Source organism: Mytilus edulis, chromosome 3 (genome assembly GCF_963676685.1).
Source record: "Mytilus edulis chromosome 3, xbMytEdul2.2, whole genome shotgun sequence".
NCBI classification, from domain to species: Eukaryota; Metazoa; Mollusca; class Bivalvia; order Mytilida; family Mytilidae; genus Mytilus; species Mytilus edulis.
In genome coordinates, this window is record NC_092346.1 from 27,059,943 (window position 1) to 27,082,840 (window position 22,898).

A 22,898-nucleotide genomic window follows, 5' to 3' on the forward strand; every position below is an offset into this window, starting at 1 on the left:
ATTGTTTGTCTGGTTGTCTTTTTCATTTTTAGCCTTGGCGCTGTCAGTTTATCATTTCGATTTATGAGTTTGACTGTCCCTTTGGTACCTTTCGTCCCTCTTTTAATGAAAAGAACTGCCGACGTATTTAGCATTAAGGTTTTTGAAATAGACCCATTTACGAACCAAATTATGACCTTTTTTCCACATGCACTTATTTCTGTCAATGTGGGGTTTAGGTAAACGGGCAGAAAGTCACAGGGCAAAAAGTCACAGGACATTAAGTCACAAATTTGGTAGGACAAAAAGTCAAAAATAATATGTTGACAATTGTTTGAATATATAAGTGAAATATCTTGAAATATTTACTTTTAAGCGTTTTTTATTCAAAGAAAATAGTCAGAAAAAATGAATTGCGACTTTTTATCCTGTGACTTTCTGTCCTACAATCGGGGATTACTATCCACACCCGTACGAAAGATTTTTTTTGTACGGGTGTGGATAGTAAGGGGACGACCATTTGATATTCGGGGGGGGGGGAGGCAGGAGGATTTTGAAAATAAATAACTCAGCCTTGATAATCACAAAAATAAATGGTTTGTTCTGTGGTTGTTGAAAATAAATTACCTGACTTGCAATGTATTGAAAATAATTAACTCAGCAGGTCTAATCGAAAGTATGAGATGGCACCAGATTCTTCATAAATTCATCTTTTTTCCCAAAAAAATCGGGAAACACTTCCCAATTTTTTTAATAATAAAAGTATAAGTATTATTTAAATATACTTGAAATGTCTGAAAATTGGTTTCATTTACATTGAGGTATAATGTCTCAGGAAACCTTACCCCACTTTTATTTTAACAGGGCCGTTACTACAAATGCCTCAATGTAGGAAATTTCAAAACAGTAATAAATCAGAGAATATGCACAACAGACTGACTGACTGGTTGCTTTTAACAGTACACACTCATTTTAAATTAACATATTTTGCCAGAAAGCATATTGTCATATAAGGCCTGGGAAATAAAGATTTAGCGAAGATGGATTTCAGGATTGTACCGATCTCATATCTATCGTGTCTATTCTTTTAAACTAGAGACTCTTAAGAATTTTTTGAAAATTGATAAAAATTGACTGTAAAGGGTTTTAACTCCTTAAGGGGTCAACTGACCATTTTGGTCATGTTTGACTTATTTGTAGATCTTACTTTGCTGTTTACAGTTTATCTCTATCTATAATAATATTCAAGATATTAACCTTAAACTGCAAAATTTCCTTAAAATTGCCAATTCAGGGACAGCAACCCAACAACCTATTGTTCAATTTGTCTAAAAATTTCAGGGAAGCTAGATCTTGACTTCATAAAAAAATTAACCTTGTCAAATTTCAATGCTTCGGTTTCAGAGTTATAAGCCAAAATCTACATTTTACCCCTATGTTTTATTCTTAACCATGGTGGCTATCTTGGTTGGTTGGTTGGCCGGGTCACCGGACACATTTTTAAACAAGATACCCCAATGATGATTGTGTCAAAGTATTAATAAATTTTGCCCAGTAGTTTCAGAGGTAAAGATTTTTGTAAAAGAGAACAAAAATTTAATCTAATGTTCAATTTGTCTGAAAATTTCAGGGTTATTAGATTTTGACTTGATAAACAGTTTAACTCCTTATCAGATTTGCTCTAAATGCTTCGGTTGCAGAGTTATAAGCCAAAATTTACATTTTACCCCTATGTTCTATTTTTAGCCATGGCGGCCATAAGGTTGGTTGGCCGGGTCACCGTACACATTTTTTTTTAAACTAGATACCCAAATGATGATTGTGGTCAAGTTTGGTTAAATTTGGCCAAGCAGTTTCAGAGGAGAAGATTTTTGTACAAGTTAACGACGACGGACGCCGGACGCCAAGTGATGAGAAAAGCTCACTTGGCCATTTAGGCCAGGTGAGCTAAAAAGAAGAACCTATCATACACTTTTTATTATGGTTTGATCTAGTTCTCAGATATAATAAACAATAGGTCAATTATTATGTATAGTGTATGGAACAAACAAAGTTGTACATATAAAAAAAAATGTGGTATGATTGCCAATACCGGAGACTTCTGTCTACAAGAGACCAAAATGACACAGAAATTAACAACCGTACGGCCTTCAACAATGAGCCATGTCTGCCTGGCTGTGATTATATAACATTGGCCTCAATTTCATGGCTCATTGCTCAATGTTGATTTTGTTGTTGGATGTCAGGCACAGCAAGCAACAGGACCACTATATTTGGTGAATATAATGAGTATAGGGTGTATATGTCTGTCTAGCTTGGTTTATTTTACTCACTCGGCTCTGACCTTGATAATGTTAAGTTTATGTATAAACCCTCACATTAAAGACTTTCATCTGCATTTGTTTGCACCTGTTGTTTAGGGGTTGTCGTTCGTTGTGGTTCACAAGTGTTTATCCTTTCTTGTTTTTTTTGTGTATGGATTAGTCTTGGTTTTTCTGTTTGAATTGTTTTACACTAGTCATTCTGGGGCCCTTTATAGCTTGCTGTTCAGTGTTAGGGTATTACATCTATGGTGTTAGCCAATGCTCTGTGTCGAGACTGTACTTTGACCTACAATTGTTTACTTTTCATACATTGTGACTTGGATGGAGAGTTGTTTACTTTTCATACATTGTGACTTGGGTGGAGAGTTGTCTAATTGGCATACCACTTCTACTTATTTCTATTTCAACATAAATTCAGGCATAAGTAAATTAGGCGAAACATTTTAGAGTGTGCACTGCCTTGACAGGAAGGTTAACATAGTATAGTTTAGTTTCAGTATCGAGAATATTTACACCACAACCAGTTTAGCTTAATACGAACATAGTCTCAGACATTTAAATTATTTGATTTGCATGAAGGTAAAAACTGAAAGTCTTTCTGATGCATACTATTACTGTTTCCTTTTTTGAATAATATGGTATGTTTTCGGAAAAATAGGATAAACATGTTTATAAATATTAAATATATATGAAAAAGTGAACAAATAAGTATTTTAATAATTAAGGATTTATATGCCTTAATAAGGAAAATGAAATGTCCTTGAAATGATTAAACACTAAATGTCTAGATACAATTCTACTCAAAATAAAAAAAAATAAAAGAGCATTTCAAACTTTATAAACAAAACATGTCTCATATGATTTCTCATTTTTCTCACCACTTATACAACTTGACAGAATCATCAATCCAGTTTCTCTGTTGATGTCTATAGCATTAGGATGATTGATTCCATCAGCATCTGATAGTATTGTCTTACAGCTCTTACCATCTGGTGATACTACCACGATACTGTTGTTTCCAGCAGAAGCTATATAAACAAAACCATACTTGTCTAATGTAAGTCCTCGTGGTCTGTCAATTTCTTGATGCTGAAATGTCCACAGAAGTTCTCCTGTAACTTTGTAACAGCAAAGTTTATTTGCACTGTCATTGGTACCGTAGATATTTCCTTGGAATAATGAAATACAAAACACTCCTCTCATTCCTGCTATGATTGTATGAGACATGTCACTCAGATTCACTGTAGTACACCTGCTGTTACTATCACTGATGACCAAAGTTTTACCATCACTTGCTACTCCATAACAGTCATGAGAAAGTTTAATTGATTGAATAATTTTACTTCTATTTACATCCACCAGGACTGTCTGGTTTCCTATTCCCAATGTGACAGCCACTGTATTATTCATGACAAGGCAACCATCATATGGACACTTTGTGAATGTTACTACTTTTCTGATAAAAATGCCATCATTACTGAACAACAGTAGTTGGTTTATTTTGTTTCTATCAAGTATTATAGATTTACCATCAGGTAATATAAGACAGGCAGATATATCCAAAGACTTTATATCTTTTGAAATTGTCAGTCTTGTCAACAAGGATGGTTTTATTTGTTCCACTCCAGGAACTTTTGGAATCAAGTGCTGGGCTTGATATTTTCTTCCAGCCTTTATTTTTAGAGTAGAAGTGGTGGTATTGATATTGATATTTCCAAATGAATTGACATCTTGTAAAATTGATTGTAGAGCAGATGAAAGTTTGACCTCTAGATTTTTTTCAATGAAATGGTCTTCACTTTCTAAATCTTCTATATATTTTGTCGTTTGTGATGTAATTTTCTCAATCTCTCTTAGAGCAATAAGCCTTTGTAGCTCTGTAGTATATCGTGTCGTTTCGGAAAACTGGCTCTGTATTTGGTTTATCTGACTGGCCCGCTGTTCCATTTGTTGCGAGAGTGTGGCCATGTTAAATCTCAGCTTTAAATGTTTAGACTCTAAGTCATTAAGTAAGTCTTGCTCTAATTTGTTTAAGTAATCATCAATCGACTTTCTCATATACCGTATTTTCTCAATGGCTTTGGTTTTCTGAGTATCGGTGGTGGTGATCCTAGTTTGCAAATACTTTATGGCTGTATCTATGTTTTCCTTCACAATCTTTAAATCTTTTTCGAAAAGTTGCACTGAGGCAGATGATTTGACTTGCTGAAGGATATCTGACAAAGGTTTCATTTCTTGACACATCTTGTGTTTATCAGTGACACACTGAACACAGCATGGACAGGCATGGAAAGAACAGTAAAGTTCAAACTTCTTCTTGTGGTCTTGGCACTGGCTACTTATTTCTTGCATGAATGTAGGTAACTTTTGGTAATCGTCAGCAGACATGTTTTTATGGTTCTTAGACAGATGTGACTTGCTGTGAGGTTTTTCACAGCCTTCACAAAAGAAAACCTCACATTATGTGCACCATGTGACTGCTGAATTGGAGATTCCATCGTCATTGCAAATTGTACAAAGTTGTTTGACTGATGAGGCCATTACTTTTTCTCTTTACATCTGAAATATATGGATAAAAGCTCTCTAATATGAATATGCTGGGAGTGAATGGGTTATATAACAAATAGTTTGCCGAAAAATATTACTGTATAAAGTAATCAGTATTATGAATAGATTCTTCATGTCCCGATATCTCATGACAAAACATATGCTATAGCTATATATATTAGGAAACTGTAAAAAGAAAAAAAGAAAAAAAAAACGTTATCAGCAAGACAAGATCTTCAAAAGTGCAGCTATCCAAAGTTATCAGTTGACTCCTTAAAGGAACTTAAATGACGACTTTTATCATTTTTGTTTTGTTTTCACGTACTATCTTAAAAACTATAATGAAAAGATAGATTTCTTAAATGCAAATTTGATCAATAAGTACTACATATCTACAAATAGGTAAAATAGAAGAAATTGTTAGTCCGCTCCCTGTAAGAATTATTGAGAACTTTAGATTGATCGAAAGACAAAATCTATTTGATTGAAGAGGTATGTCAACTTCTAATATGAGTTATTGTCCTTTAAGATGGATTTTTATGTCCCATCCCCTCCTAGGGGGCCTAATTTTTGTCGGTCTGTGTGTCCGTTTGTTTGTTCAGTTGTTCTTTCGTTTGGCTGGCTGTCTGTCCCACTACAGATTTAAGGTTTTGGTCAAGTTGGTTTTTGATGTAGTTAAAGTCCAATTGATTTGAAACTTAGTTCACACATTGCATATGCTGATAACCTTTCTTATGCTTATGTTCAAATAAAGTTTTGATCCCAGTTTCACGGTCCACTAAACAAAGCAAATGAAAGTGCTAGTGGAGGTTAAAGTGTTTTTCCAAGTTTTTGGTCAGGGTAGTTTTTCAGTTTTTGATAAAATTGAAATCCAATCGACTTGAAACTTAGAACATATGGTCCCTATGATATGATCTTCCCAATTTAAACGCCAATTTATAGTTTTGACCTCAATTTCATAGTCCACTGAGCATAGAGAATGGTAATGGGAGTGGGTCATCTATGTACTATGGACACATTCTTGTTCATTTTTAGTTTTGTTTTGGGAACCAAAGGTATGTTTGCATAAGAAAACTTCAAACAGCAAAAATTATCAGCTTTACTAGATCTACAAATAAGTCATATCTGAAATTGATAGTTAACTTAAATGATATTTTATCCATTTTTGAAAATCAAAAGCAGAGAGACCATAAAGAACAAAAAATAATCAGTCAAACATCTACTCTATATATAATCTTGGAGAGTCCACTCAGATATTTATGAAGTTGCACCGAATGATCAAGTTGAGAGACATTATAAGACTCTTAATTTCTAAACTGGAGTTCTTTCTCGGAGTGACACTGAGAAATTAAAATATCTAGAAAAAAAGAATGTACTATCTCCTTGAAATTTTTGGACTGTGTCAGAATAATATATCAAATAAAGTAAATTTTCCTTTTCTTGTGTTGGACATTTATTATGTTTTTACTTTCTGTTTTAAACAATCAAGGATTTCTTGTTTTATGAATAGATATACTATTGCCAGAGTTTAATGATATTTTGATTTTAGTTAATTAAATAAATGTGCAATTGAATTATTTGAACATTCTTACCATGAACCTTTTGACGGAAAGGAATTTGAACAGGGAAGTAAAATGTCCAATATCTGGGACACTTACGTATATTATTGATTCAAATAGAAATTCTTATCCCAACAGTTAAATGTCTTTGTATGAATATAAATTTGATACACTAATATATTTTTTTTTTATTAAAATGCGTGTTTTTTTCATACTTACTTAAACACACTCAAGAAGTTTGAAGTCTTATTTTAAATTATTCTGATTTTTTCTAGGTTTATGAATAACTAAGTTTTGATGCATATTTTTTCAGATTTGCTCCTTATGAAGGATTTTCAAAGTGTAAAATATGTAAATTAAGTAATGGAACCTTGTTCAGAGAAATAGATAACTTATGAAGACAGAATCTATTTTTTCAAGTGAGTCAGTTATATTAACATGACCTTTTCTTAGATCAAAAGTAATTCAACCAAAGCAATTTTGATTTTCATACCTTTTTTTTTTGTGATTTGTAACACAACTGTAATAAAATAGATCCCCACAAAAATAAATATTGGAAAAAGTTAAACAGTTAAAAGATTGATATCAACCTGGGTTAAATCAAACGGAAATAATTGCGGCAATAGTAACTTAGTTTATGAAATTTCTTTTTCCCTGTTTCATATGGAATATCAAAATAACTATAATATTATATAACCATTATAGAATAAGGTTTATCTTTGAAAGTTTTGCTTTACATTGTTTCTTTGAATAATATTAATAGCATTTATCATCTTTTGTTTTAGGATGTGCTTACAAGAAAGGTAATTTTCTGCTTTATTTTATTATACCAAAAAACATAATAGATAATTGTATCCAAGCAAGTAGTAATAATTTTTTAGTGTGTTTGTCCTTCTTTCTGTTAATCCGTCCAGTATCAGGTTTTGGTTAAGGTTATTTTCAATGAATTTGTGATCACATCAGCTTGAAACTTGGTATCGAGTTTATATTTTCACGGTTCACCAAACAAGGACACATGATGGTGGGAGCATGACATGGTACCTGCATGTATGTTAAAATAACAATTTATAATGCTTCATTGATGGAGTAAACTGAATCAACATGGCAACATTGTCATTTAAAATGCAAAAAAAAATATGCAAAAGGACAGTCAAACTCATATACTGACAACAAACATCATGGCAAAAATATTCAGTATTCAATATATGAATCCAGTTTCTGTTTTTTTGTAGGTATTTGTGCAATGTGTGGGAAAAAGATAATAGAGACAAAGAACTACAGACAGACATCAGTATGATTGGCGATAATGACAATGTTTGGTGATAATTACAATGTGTAGTTATAATTACAATGTGTAGTTATAATTACAATGTGTGTTGACAATTACAAAAGTGTGTTGAAAATTACATTGTGTAATAATGATTACAATTTGTATTTTTATCTATTACATTTTCTGAGCTTGAAAAAAAACACAAAGAAATAACAAACATTTGTACCACTTATATGTTAATATGTTAGTTATTGTAAAACATTTTGTGGTCTGGATAAAATGTATCTTAGTTCAGGGTCATGGGCCTTTTTGAATGACATTATTTAATAACCATCAATAATTAGACAAATCTTTTCAAAGTAGTTGATGTCTTTGTATGATAAGGATACTTCAGAATTTTGACTTTTTCAGACATTTATTGAAATGATTACCTCACTTTTGGTAAAAGAAAGAAAACAGGTGAAACGAGATCAGATTGGAAATCCAAAAAATGTTTATTGCTATAAATGAACATTTTTACCTTAAGGAATGAAAAAAAAAAGAGAAGATTTCAGTAAAATTACATTTTTTTCAATGAGTTTGATAAATATAGAAAGTTTTATTTCATATAAAGAGTTCAAACATCATGCTTTAAATTTATGTTTGTACTTTGTATTCACCATTGAATTGTATGTATTTTTTTCAAAACCTGATTTTACATTGTTTAAAAGGAAAAAAAAAATCTTTTCTTTGTCATGCACCTATTTAGAGGAGCACTAGCTGTCAAATTCATGGTCACCGATTTGACTCAAATTCTAACAATGTAAAACATTTAACCAAACTATCAAAAGTCTAAAATAAACAGTTTACAGAGCATGGGGTAGATAATATATAGGTTCGTTTTGTGTGTATTTTAGTCCAGACGCCATCTAATTTACTATCGATTTGACCTCAGATGACCATATAAGCGATGTAAACATAAATAAAGATTATTAGATATGAATAGATTAAACCAACACGTTCAATTGGATTTTTATAGGTCTGTTTGATTTTATTTTATAGATTAAAAATAGATGTTTCTCATTGTTTTTAACCGTATCAGAATGAATTTATGTGCATCGAATTAGTAATCAAATGATTTACCGTAGTTTCACTTTCATTGTTGACATTCTTTTTCTTTAAATAACCAGTACACGTAAAATGCATGCGTTGTCAATTTCTAGCTAGGGGTTAAATTGAAGTTACGGATTTAAAGAGGTTGACTCATTCACTTGCAAGTGAATAACAAATTATCAATGTTTCTTAGCGTAATTTGACAAAATTTAACCTTTTTGGCTGCAATAAGCGAATTGTTATTTCACTATTTCACTTTCATTAATGATAGAACAGAAAAAAAATCAGACTTTAGATTTTTAACTGGATTTTTGTGACAAAAATGTCGGTTATTGATTTGGGGATGTACGGCGGGCTGTCGGGCGGGCGGGCGGCAATCAAATGTTGTCCGTGCATTAACTCATGAACCGTTCAACCAAAGCTTTTAAAATTTTAATATGTTATTACTGACAACTATACGGAGGTCAAGTTCAATAATGGCGATTTTGACTTTTACCGTTCAGGAGTTATGGTTCTTGAAAGATTGAAAAATGGAGTTTCAAGTCGTGTCCGTACATTTACGCATGAACTGTTCTACCAAAGCTTCCCAAATTTAAATATGTTGTTACTAATGACAGAATGGAGGTCAAGTTAAATAATGACGAATTTGACTTTTATCGTTCAGGAGTTATGGTTCTTGAAAGATTGAAAAATGAAGTTTCCAGTCGAGTTCGTGCATTTATGCATGAACTGTTCTACCAAAGCTTCCGAAATTTTAATATGCTGTTACTGATGACAAAATGGAGGTCAAGTTCAATAATGACGATTTTGACTTTTACCGTTCAGGAGTTATGGTTCTTGAAAGATCGTAAAATGGCGTTTCCATTCACGTTGTTGCATTTACTCATGAACCATTCAATCTAAGCCTTTCAAATTTTAATATGTTGATACTGATGACAAAATGGAGGTCAAATTTGATCTTGACGATTTTCACTTTCACCATTCATCAGTAATGGTTCTTGTGATATTGCCAGGACACAAATAAATGTTAATAAATCCGGTTTGCTGTCGTTGTGACAGCCTCTTGTTTATATATCCCGTAGCTAGTGCCCCTTTAAAGGAAAAGATATTGTTTATTTGTCTTTGCATAAATGATGATAATTGTTTTAGGTATGAAAGTTAAAGTGTACATTTGTGTCATTTATATTTTAAAAGTTGTTCGTTGTTATTATATCAGTGTAAATAATTATATTTATCAAGGTAGATGAACACTGAATTGTTTTTACAAAACTTAACATTAGCATTTAAAAAAAAATGTATTTTGTGTAAAAGTATCAAATTCAAAATGCAGGGGCGGATCCAGCCATTTTAAAAAGGGGGGTACCCAACCCAGGACAAAGGGGGGATTCCAACTATATGTCCCCATTCAAATGCATTGAGTGGCCAAAAAAGGGGGGGTTCCAACCCCCGGAACCCCCTTCCCCTGGATCTGCCTATGAAATGCTTGGAAAAAAACTAGTCATTAAAAATTAAAACTGTATGATAAAAATAAAGAAAAGCTATCAAGCTGTCACATTTTTATTTTTATTTTGAACAGATACAGATATCATCAGAAATTTTTGTTTAAAGGTATTATGATGTTTTTAACACATGAACAAAATGTATGTTGACTATAATTTTTTTAATAAAATATTTAAAAAAAATAGCGATTATTGTTTTAATTTTATTTATGTTGAAGAAAATTTTATAATAAAAATTTGTAAAGATATTTGGTGTAGGTCAATGTATCTACATTTGTAAAAACTAATAATCACTGTGTATCATCGTACAGCGGATATAGGTACTAACTAAGCAGGCATTATTGATTTTGAACTGACACGGTAACGAAAATCTTTGGTTTGTTTTATCAGCATTCAGTGTACATTTCTCAACATCTGAAATTCCTGCTCCAAAAATATAAAGGGATACTGATTCTTCAGTGTCGTTGTCGGTGTTAACTAACTTCTTAAATGCTTTATACCTTAGAAGGTGGAAGAATTTGATGCTTCATACTTTGTATATCGATGCCTTATGTTACAAAGTTTCCATCTGTCACATGTCCATTGTCCTTGACCTTATTTTCATAGTTCATTGGCTACTAGAAAAAAAGTCGAGATCTTTTGTAATGTTATTTTCTCTTTTATTATGATTTAGTATATTTAGTGTATGGAAGCATTGTAAGGTGTACATTTCGAACTGGAAGGTGTTATCTGACCTTGACCTCATTTTCATTGTTCAATTGTTAAAGTTAAGATTTTATGTTTTGGTCTTTTTTTCTTAAACTGTATGCAATAGGTCTTCTATATTTGGTGTATGGAATGATTGCAAGGTATCGTCTCACCTTGACCTCATTTTGGTGGTTCATTGGTCAATGTTCATGGTTTGTTTCTTATATACTATTATAAGCAACAGGTCAAGTATATTGAAATAAAATCAATGCATATGGTGTGTACAAGTTATTATTTTGTACAAATTATAATGTGTACAAAAAAATTGTACAAATCATAATTTGTATTTTGACTTTGTACAAATTGTAATCTGTACAAAATCTTCCTGTACACATTATAATTTGTACAAAATCAGGCTAAATTTCACTTATAACTTGTACAATATTTTACATGGTATAATCTTTCAAATCAAATGATAAAAAAAATCAATTACGAATCAATATGAAACACACTGATAACTGTATATACAAAACTATAATACAATACTTGTATTTGTTGGGGCAGGTGAGCAAACATTGACCTCGAATTACACAATACATACTGCTTTTTGCATTTACACTTCGAGTTGTTACAACCGCCTTTTCATTTGCAAGAAAGAAAGAGAAAGTTGTTAATCAGGAATTTGTGTAACAGACATAGAAGAGTCATCAATAGATTCTAGTTGGTTTCTGCTTAAAAAGGAGGGGCGAAAGATACCAAAAGGACAGTCAAACTCATAGATCGATAACACTCCTGATAAATTACCAACTATTGTCCCCATCTGATAGCCAAGATTTCCTACTTCCACTACAAAACCTTGTATATATATTCCTCAAATTGGTCGGTGCACGGTCATACTGTGGAATTGGGATGATAACATTGTTTCCAACAGATAATTCGCTCAGTTTCCGTTTTGTATTTCTTAATAGGACATCCGCTTGGATTTGTTGGTCAGGAAATTTGCACGAATGATTGGAGTTTCGACTTCCCCTGACACAACTTCAATAGTTGTACAAGTTTATTCAGTTTAACTATCCAGTTACAGAATCGTTAGGTTCTCTTTCTGATTCTCCCAATTCAGTATCTGCGTTTTCATCTGTGCCGTCAATTTCAATTTCACTTTTTTTCTTTTTATCCTCTTTGAACACTTTCTTTAAATCTTCCTCTGTTTCAAGACTTGGCAAAAGTTCCTTATGCAAAGAAGATGAAGTCAAACCTTCAGACCACAGTTGTGTGTCATATGACATCAGAATTTGCTCACTCTACAGACCCTTGACCTTGCTTATGTCTTGGTCGACCATGGACTTTTACTAATTCTGACCATAACGATTTTTGTTCAGTAATTATATGTGCAGTAAACTCTTTTAGAGGATATGGGATGCACCATAGACTGAGAAGAAAAATATGAAGTAAATGATAAGCAACTCCAATGCCTTTTTTGCATTTTACTTTAAATAGAAATCAACTCATGCAATTTGTCATTGGTATTACTATGTTTGTGCTTTGTTGTGTTATTTTCAGGAAATTGCTAATTTTTTTGATAGAATTTATCATGTTGATCAACAATGCTAGCTATTTTATTGAAGACTACAAATTTTACATTTGCAAATGATCATTTGAAAGACCAGTTAATAGGAGTTCAATTTATAACATAAAGTCAATATAAATGAGTCAATATGACTTACAAATCGCATTGAAAAGTGTCTATAGTGTATCAATACTTCATTAGCACAAAAACAATACGATAAATTATTGTACACGTTTTAAGTTAATTTTAGTCAAATTTTGTCCAAATTATAATTTGTACAAGCGCTTTTTGTACAAAGTACATATTGTACAAAGTCAAAATACCAATTATAATTTGTACAATTTTTTTGTACAAATTATAATTTGTTCAAAATGATAACTTGTACTCTATTATGGTTTGATCTAGTTCTCAGATATTATAAACAATAGGTCAATTATTATATTTAGTGTATAGAACAAACAAAGTTGTACATATAAAAAGAAGATGTGGTATGATTGCCTATGCCAGAGACAACTGTCTACAAGAGACCAAAATGACACAGAAATTAACAACTTTAGGTAACCGTACGGCCTTCAACAATGAGCCATATCTGCCTGGCTGTGTTTATATTACATTGGCCTCAATTTCAGGGCTTATTGCTCAATGTTGATTTTGTGGTTGGATGTCAGGCACTGCTAGCAACAGGACCACTATATTTGGTGAATATAATGATTATAGGGTGTACATGTCTGTCTAGCTTGGTTTATTTTACTCACTCGGCTCTGAACTTGATAATGTTAAGTTTATGTATAAACCTTCACATTAAAGACTTTCATCTGCATTTGTTTGCACCTGTTGTTCAGGGGTTGTCGTTTGTTGTGGTTCACAAGTGTTTATCCTTTCTTGTTTTTTTTTTTTTTTTTTGTGTATGGATTAGTCTTGGTTTTTGTGTTTGAATTGTTTTACACTAGTCATTCTGGGGCCCTTTATAGCTTGCTGTTCAGTGTTAGGGTATTACATCTATGGTGTTAGTCAATGCTCTGTGTCGAGGCTGTACTATTGTACTTTGACCTATAATTGTTTACTTTTCATACATTGTGACTTGGATGGAGAGTTGCCTAATTGGCATACCACTTCTACTTATTTCTATTTCAACATAAATTCAGGCATAAGTAAATTAGGCGAGACATTTCAGAGTGTGCACTGTCTTGACAGGAAGGTTAACATAGTATAGTTTAGTTTCAGTATCGAGAATATTTACACCACAACCAGTTTAGCTTAATACGAACATAGTCTCAGACATTTAAATTATTTGATTTGCATTTCATTCATTCAATGTTTTATTAAAGTCTCATCCATCAACAAGTACAATCAATCTTTATACATTGAGAGCCATTATATACAGAATTATAAGAGACTATAAAAATACATAGATATAATACACAATATGAAATAAAATACTATTTACAATATATAAAATTTCTACGTCTTTTTAAAATCAATTGACAGGTTTTGACACACATACGTATCATATTTACATCTGAGGATAAAAACACTAACTTTTGATTATCATCTAAAGTATTAAAATTATCATTAAAAGTTTCAGCAACATGATATAAATGGTTTCTAAAATCGTCATATAGAGGACATCTTAATAAAACATGCGCTTCATCTTCAATAAAAACGTCACATATATGGCACACTCTATTTTCTAAAACAATATTTTCATATCTCCCTGTTTCAATTCTTAGGGGAGCAACACCACATCTAAATTTGTCGAAAGTACTTCTGTGACTGAAGGGTAAAGCTATTTTGCAGTATTCCTCCGGTTCAAAATTTTCCTTAAACAGTCTGTAAGTTCGTAGCTTATTGCCACCTCTGCCCGATATAGATTTGTCAGAATGTAAAACAGCATACCAATTATCGACATGTTTTTCGCATGTTTTTTGCATGAAGGTAAAAACTGAAAGTCTTTCTGATGCATACTATTACTGTTTCCTTTTTTGAACAATATATATGTGTTCGGAAAAATAGGATAAAAATGTTTATAAATATTAAATATACTATAAAAAAGTGAACAAATATGTATTTTAATAATTAAGGATTTATATGCCTTAATAAGGAAAATGAAATGTCCTTGAAATGATTAAACACTAAATGTCTAGATACAATTCTATTCAAAATAATATAATAAAAGAGCATTTCAAACTTTATAAACAAAACATGTCTGATATGATTTCTCATTTTTCTCACCACTTATATCACTTGACACTATCATCAATCCAGTTTCTCTGTTGATGTCTATAGCATAAGGATATTTGATTCCATCAGCATTTGAAAGTAGTGTCTTACAGATCTTACCATCTGGTGATACTACCACGATACTGTTGTTTCCATAAGAAGCTATATAAACAAAACCATTTTTGTCTAATGTAAGTCCTCGTGGTATGACAATGTCTTGATGCTGAAATGTCCAGAGAGGTTCACCAGTAGCTTTGTAGCAGCAGACTTCATTTTCAATGGAACTGGTACCATAGATATTTCCTTGGAATAATGAAATACAAAACACTCCTCTCGTTCCTTCTATGATTGTTTGAGACATATCACTCAGATTCACTGTAGTACATCGGCTGTCACTATCACTGATTACCAAATTTTTACCATCACTTGCTACTCCTAAACATTCATGAGAAAGGTTAATTGATTGAATAATTTTACTTCTATCTACATCCACCAGTACTGTCTGGTCTCCTCGTCCTAATGCGACAGCCACTGTATTATTCATGACTAGGCAACCATCATATGGATACTCTGTGAATGTTACTACTTTTCTGATAAAAATGCCATCATTACTGAACAACAGTAGTTGGAATTTGTCTCTATCAAGTATTATAAATTTACCATCAGGTAATATAAGACAGGCATTTATATATAAAGACTTTACATCTTTTGGAATTGTCAGTCTTGTCAACAAGGATGGTTTTATTTGTTCCACTCCAGGAACTTTTGGAAGCAAATGCTGGGCTTGATCTTTTCTTCCTGCCTTTATTTTTAGAGTAGAAGTGGTTGTATTGATATTGATATTTCCAAATGATTTGACATCTTTTAAAATTGATTGTAGAGCAGATGAAAGGTTGACCTCTAGATTCTTTTCAATGAAGTGGTCTCCTCTTTCTAAATCTTCTATATATTTTGTCGTTTGTGATGTAATTTTCTCGATCTCTCTTAGAGCAATAAACATTTGTAGCTCTGTAGTATATCGTGTCGTTTTGGAAAACTGACTCTGCATTTGGTTTATCTGACTGGCCCGCTGTTCCATTTGTTGCATGAGACTGGCCATGTTTGATTTAAGCTTTGAATATTTAGATTCTAAATCATTAAGTAAGTCTTGCTCTAATTTGTTTAAGTAATCATCAATCGACTTCCTCATATACCGTATTTTCTCAATGGCTTTGGTGTTCTGCGTATCGGTGGTAGTGATCCTGGTTTTTAGATACAGTATGGCTGTATCTATGTTTTCCTTCACATCCTTTAAATCTTTTTCAAAAAGTTGCACTGAGGCAGATGATTTGACTTGCTGAAGGATATCTGACAAAGGTTTCATTTCTTGACACATCTTGTGTTTATCAGTGACACACTGAACACAGCATGGACAGGCATGAAAAGAACAGTAAAGTTCAAACTTCTTCTTGTGGTCTTGGCACTGGCTACTTATTTCTTGCATGAATGTAGGTAGCTTTTGGTAATCATCAGCTGACATGGTTTTATGGTTCTTAGACAGTCTCGACTTGCTGTGAGGTTTTTCACAGTCTCCACAAAATAAAACCTCACATTCTGTGCACCAGATGACTGCTGAATTGGAGATTCCATCGTCATTGCAAATTGTACAAAGTTGTTTGACTGATGAGGCCATTACTTTTTCTCTTTACATCTGAAATATATGGGGAAAAGCTCTCTATAAATATGAATGAGTTATATATAACAAATAATTTTCCCAAAAATATTACTGTATTAAGTTATCAGTATTATGAATAGATTCTACAAGTCCCGATATCTCATGACAAAACATATGCTATAGCTATATACATTAGGAAACTGTAAAAAGAAAAAAAGAAAAATACGGATCAGCAAGACAAGATCCTCAAAAGTGCATCTATCCAAAATTATCTTGAATCCTTGAAGGAACTTAAATGACGACTTTTATCATTTTTGCTTTGTTTTTACGTAATATCTTGAAAACTGTAATGAAAAGATAGATTTCTAAAATGCAAAATTGATCAATAAGTACTACATATCTACAAATAGGTCAAATAGAAGAAATTGTTAGTCCGCTCCCTGAAAGAATTATTGAGAACTTTAGATTGATCGAAAGACAAAATCTATTTGATTGATGAGGTATGTCAACTTTTAATATGAGTTATTGTCCTTTAATATGGATTTTTATGTCCCATCCCCTCCTAGGGGGCATAATTTTTGTCGGTCTGTGTGTCTGTTTGTTTGTTCAGTTGTTCTTTCGTCTGGCTGGCTGTCTGTCCCACTACAGATTTAAGGTTTTGGTCAAGTTGGTTTTTGATATAGTTCAAGTCCAATTAATTTGAAACTTAGTTCACACATTGCATATGCTATAACCTTTCTTATGCTTATGTTCAAATAGAGTTTTGATCCAAGTTTTACGGTCCACTAAACAAAGCAAATGAAAGTGCTAGTGGAGGTTAAAGTGTTTTTCCAAGTTTTTGGTCAGGGTAGTTTTTCAGCGTTTGATAAAATTGAAATCCAATCAACTTAAAACTTAGTACATATGGTCCCTATGATATGATCTTCCCAATTTAAACGCCAATTTATATTTTTGACCTCAATTTCACGGTCCACTGAGCATAGAGAATGGTAATGGGAGTGGGTCATCTATGTACTATGAACACATTCTTGTTCCTTTTAGTTTTGTTTTGGGAACCAAAGGTATGTTTGCATAAGAAAACTTCAAACAGCAAAAATTATCAGCTTTACTAGATCTACAAATAAGTCATATCTGAAATTAATAGTTAACTTAAATGATATTTTATCCATTTTTGAAAATCAAAAGCAGAGAGACCATAAACAACAAAAAATAATCAGTCAAACATCTACTCTATGTATAATCTTGGAGAGTCCACCCAGGTATTTGTGAAGTTGCACCGAATGATCAAGTTGAGAGACTCTTAATTTCTAACCTGAAATTTATTTTCGAAGTGACACTGAGAAATTAAAATATCTAGAAAAACAGAGTATACTATCTCCTTGAAATTTTTGGACTGTCAGAATAATAAATCAAATAAAGTAAATTTTCCCTTTCTTGTGTTGGACATTTGTTATGTTTTTACTTTCTGTTTTAAACAATCAAGGATTTCTTGTTTAATGTATTGATATACTATTGCCTGAGTTTAATGAAATATTGATTTTAGTTAATTAATTAAATGTGCAATTGAATTATTTGAACATTCTTACCATGAACATTTTGACGGAAAGGAATTTGAACAGGGAAGTAAAATGTCTAATATCTGGGACACTTACGTATACTATTGATTCAAATAGAAATTCTTATCCCAACAGTTAAATGTCTTTGTATGAATATAAATTTGATACACTAATATATTTTTATTTATTTAAATGCGTGTTTTTTTTTCATACTTACTTAAAAACATTCAACAATTTGTAAAGAATCTCCAATGTATGTAATCACACAAATCTGATAAATATTGTTTTTTACAATTAATTAAAACAACTTTCATATTTTTTTTATTTATTAAACATCTTAAAAAAATATCAAAGTTTTAGTATAACTTAGTTAAAAACTTTTTTAATGACGATATATGTAACCCCTCAAGGAAGATGAAGAACTGCATGATTTAAATTATAGAAACAAAACATTATTTGAATCTGGAATAATTTTGAATTCTGGAAAATTGATAAGAAATGTATGATGAAAAAAATGAGACACTGAGGGTGAGGGGGTAGTTAGTTTATACAGAAATAAAAGCAAACGTAATTTGAATCTAAGTCGTGTAAGAAGGGCTAAACCCCTAAAGTTGGTTAGTTTTCATCATACATTTCTTTTCGGTTTAACATAGTTTGGAATTATTCCAGAATCAAATATTTGCTTTTTTTTAAAGTTCAATTACTTCTTAAAAAAAACATGTTTGGACAAGATATTTCATTCAGAAATACTTGTGATAATACTATTAAGGCAAAAATATATTTTTTTGGCACCTCCCCTAAAAATTAATAAAACTATGACCGCTTACATAAACACTATTTGTATTTTCAGTCAATTTAGGTCATAAAAAATCATAATCTTCATGGGTTTTTGGCATATTTAACCTTGGCCGCCATCCACTATCCAAACAGTTGTTATATTGATGAATTCTATATCAAAATTGAAATCTTTTGGTTACAAAACATTTTGGATCGTAGATGGCGGCCAAAGTTTTCTTAAAGCTTTTAGGTCTAAAAATTGCACAAAATCGACATATTTTGACAAAATGTCTAAAATGGGCCTACTTTGGAGAATATTGTATACCTAAACTACATAAGTGTCCTTACAAACAACGGTATATTGCTGGGTCTTCCAAGTGCTCTACGGAACCTCTTTCTAAATTATTAATATATATTTTATCAGCAATCGAAGACGGGCTTCAAAGTTATTGTGAAACTGGAGTGAAACAGATGTAGATACTTAAAAATTCCGAAGATATTTTTTAGTACATACAATCTAACTCTCTTTCATCTTGTAATAGTATTAAAACATTTATGGCTTTTCTACATTTTACACAAGTATTCCACATTCCAAACTAAAAGACAAATTGAAAGAGTTGGCATTGCTTTGTTTCATAAAAAAGAATGGCCAACGTAGATACAAGTTTCTTGTCTTCGGGAGGGATAAATCCTACTTTGCATGTAAAGGATCACTCTGATTCAAACAAAACATTCGCTGAAACTGACATTATCAAGATGCTTGATATCTTGATTGACAACATACATTTGTATTTGTTACGTTCGGAGGACGTGTTTTTCAACAGACTCTCGGCATTCCAATGGGAACCAATTGCGCCCTCTTCTTGCCGACTTGTTTCTTTATTATTATGATGCTAACTTCACACGGGAACTTCTTAGGAAGAAAGATAAGAAGTTAGCATTATCCTCTAACTCTTCTTTCCGCTATATGGATGATGTTCTTTCACTGAATAATTCAAAATTTGGTGACTATGTTGAACGCATCTATCGAATCGAACTAGAGATAAAGGATACAACAGATACAGTTAAGTCGGCCTCATATCTTGAATTACATCTAGAAATTGACTGTCGGTTGAAAACAAAACTTTACGACAAAAAAGATTCTTTCAGCTTTCCAGTTGTGAACTTTCCATTTCTAAGTTGCAACATTCCAGCAAAACCTACATACGGGGTATATATCGCCTTATTGATACAATATTCCCGTGCTTGCATTTCCTATCATGATTTTCTTGATAGAGAGTTGCTGCTCACAAGGAAGCTATTAAACCAAGAGATCCAATTGGTGAATCTTCGTAAATTTTACGGACGCCATCACGAGGTGGTTGACCGTTATGGAATAACCGTTTCACAAATGATATCGGATATGTTCCTTACGTCGTAACTACAATCCCCTTCCCTTTCATGAATGTGACCTACCGAATAAGACTATTTTCCGGATAATTTGTTATAACATAAGCAACACGACGGGTGCCACACGTGGAGCAGTATCTCAGTGTTTTCCCTTCCGGAGCACCTGATATCACCCCCAGTTTTTACTGAATGGGGTTAGTGATGCTTATTCTTTAGTTTTCTATGTTGTGTGTACTATTGTTTGTCTGATTGTCTTTTTCATTTTTAGCCTTGGCGTTGTCAGTTTATTTTCGATTTATGAGTTTGACTGTCCCTTTGGTATCTTTCGTCCCTCTTTTAATGAAAAGAACTGCCGACGTATTTAGCATTAAGGCTTTTGAAATAGACCCATTTACGAACCAAATTATGACCTTTTTTCCACATGCACTTGTTTCTGTCAATGTTGGGTTTAGGTAAAATGACAGAAAGTCACAGGGCAAAAAGTCCCAGGACATAAAGTCACAAATGTGGTAGGACATAAAGTCACAAATGTGGTAGGACAAAAAGTCACAGGACAAAAAGTCACATATAATATGAGGGGGGGCAAGGGGTTTAACTGTTATGCTGTTATGGGGCATTTTAATTCTTTGTTATCTGTTATTCTGAAAATATATTTACTGTTAGCTGTTATTATCTTATTCTTTGTTAGCTGTTATAGGACTATTATCTATTTTGTTATCTGTTATTGTGAGAATCTATTTGCTGTTAACTGTTATTGAAAAATGGAATGTTAGCATTTTGACAGCCAGTCTTCCGTAGAAATTGAAGATAATTGAAAATTGTGATTTGAATGGATAATAGTCTCATTGACACGCTTACCACATCTTCTTACAATGTATATCTATTGGGGTCTTTCTACTGGTAATATCGGGTGGCCCTGCACGATATTTGCAGAAGAATTTCAGTAACATACATCACATAAACATATAAAATTAATTGGACCCAGGACCATTCCAGTATATATTATTATTATCCTTTGTAATAAATTCCATTGTCTGTGAACATGTAGCATTTTGAACAAATTATAATTCACTTATTACTTGTACAATAACTTATAGTATGGATTTTGTTGTAAAAAAAAGCATTGGTACACCCAATAGATTTTTTTATTCAATGACCACAAAATAATCTTTATGTACTGTACTATTACACCACTGTCCCTGATTAAGGGAGGATTAGACACCAACTAGCATGCTTAAGTTGACGCAGTCACATTCTGTATGTGCCTCTTTCCAAGTCAGGAGCCTGGATTCAGTGGTTGTAGTTTGTTACTGTGTTACTAAGTTTCTCGTTCACTATTTTGTGGATAAATTAGGCAGTTAGTTTTCTCCTTTGAATTGTTTACATTACTAAGTGGTGTGGGTTTGAATTATGGCTTTGGGAATTATACAACATCTTTTTCTATTAGCATTTATATTATAAGTGCTACTCCGACTCTTTTCATTTACATGAAAGAGAACCCTGACTGACAGACCACCATATTTAAAAAAAAAATTCAACTGCTTCACATGGCAAAAATTGAAGCTCAGAAACTATTGATGCAAATACAGATGTGTCTTCAGTTTAATTTTTCGACAAATACCCTTTTAAACGGTCCTACAGCTTCTCCAATGATGTACCCAAATTTTCCATATTCTATAATTTCACATAAGATACATGATTGGTGTTTCACTTGGTGTCATCCAAATTTTCACTGGGTCCTATTTCTATAATACTATCAGAAGTATCACTTGAGTCAATTTCTATTATCAGAATAACCATAACTGGTATGCGTGTTTCAGTTACATGTCCTGTCTCCACTAATCTGGGTATTTTTGTATTTTATAAGTAAATTTTATCATGAGGTCATTAAATAAAAAAAATATATTGTGCATCAATGTTTTTTTTTTATTACTTGTAAAGTATATATATTGCTTTTCAGAAGAAAAAAAAATCTAAAAATCAAATTGATAATAAAGTATCACTGGCTGCACTATTTTCAACAATTAAATAAAACAAACTAAATCATTAAAAATTGATCTAGATTAAAAATATCCCTATATCAAAAACAGAAACTAGTAATTTCGTTCAAAAAAATTCAACATCCAGACATCCCCAAGTCAGGACTCTGGCCTTTGTTAGTCTTATATTATTTTAATTTTAGTTTCTTGTGTACAATTTGGAAATTAGTATGGCGTTCATTATAACTGAACTAGTATACATTTGTTTAGGGGCCATCTGAAGGACGCCTCCGGGTGCGGGAATTTCTTGCTACATTGAAGACCTGTTGGTGACCTTCTGCTGTTGTTGTTTTTTTCTATGGTCGGGTTTTTGTCTCTTTGGCACATTCCCCATTTTCATTCTCAATTTTATAACTTATTGTACAAGTTACGGAAAAAAATCAACCAAGGCAGAACTGCCTCAACGGCCGAAACATCTTGTTTACACAAATTACAATTTAAATTTCTAGGTCCATACCACAAGTTATATACTAAGATCTACGAGTCATCTACTGGATTGGTCCTGGACAGATTTATTTTCATATTTCATTTACTGTTATCTGTTATTATCTCTTTTCAATTCCTTGTTATCTGTTTTTCACCAAATCAATTCACTGTTTGGCTGTTATGGGGACCCCCCTTGCCCCCCTCTAATATGTTGACAATTGTTTGAATATATAAGAGAAATATCTTGAAATATTTACTTTTTAATACTTATATTCATATTAACGTTTAGGAAATGTGTCATTATACTTGAAAA

General features: G+C 32.2%; 2 protein-coding genes across 2 annotated transcripts; both read right to left on the reverse strand.

Annotated features, from left to right (window-relative positions):
- Positions 1–3,131: 3,131 nt before the first annotated feature.
- LOC139515134 (uncharacterized) lies at positions 3,132–4,691 on the reverse strand. Its single transcript, XM_071304695.1, has one exon. The coding sequence runs from the start codon at positions 4,689–4,691 to the stop codon at positions 3,132–3,134; it is 1,560 nt and encodes a 519-aa protein (XP_071160796.1).
- A 9,972-nt stretch (positions 4,692–14,663) lies between these two features.
- LOC139516097 (uncharacterized) lies at positions 14,664–18,035 on the reverse strand. The gene is made up of 2 exons (XM_071305945.1): positions 17,985–18,035; positions 14,664–16,434 (listed from the first exon to the last, which is right to left on the reverse strand). Exon 2 carries the CDS (start codon positions 16,414–16,416, stop codon positions 14,707–14,709), a length of 1,710 nt encoding a protein of 569 aa, XP_071162046.1. The 5' UTR covers positions 16,417–16,434; positions 17,985–18,035; the 3' UTR covers positions 14,664–14,706.
- Between the last annotated feature and the right edge of the window lie 4,863 nt (positions 18,036–22,898).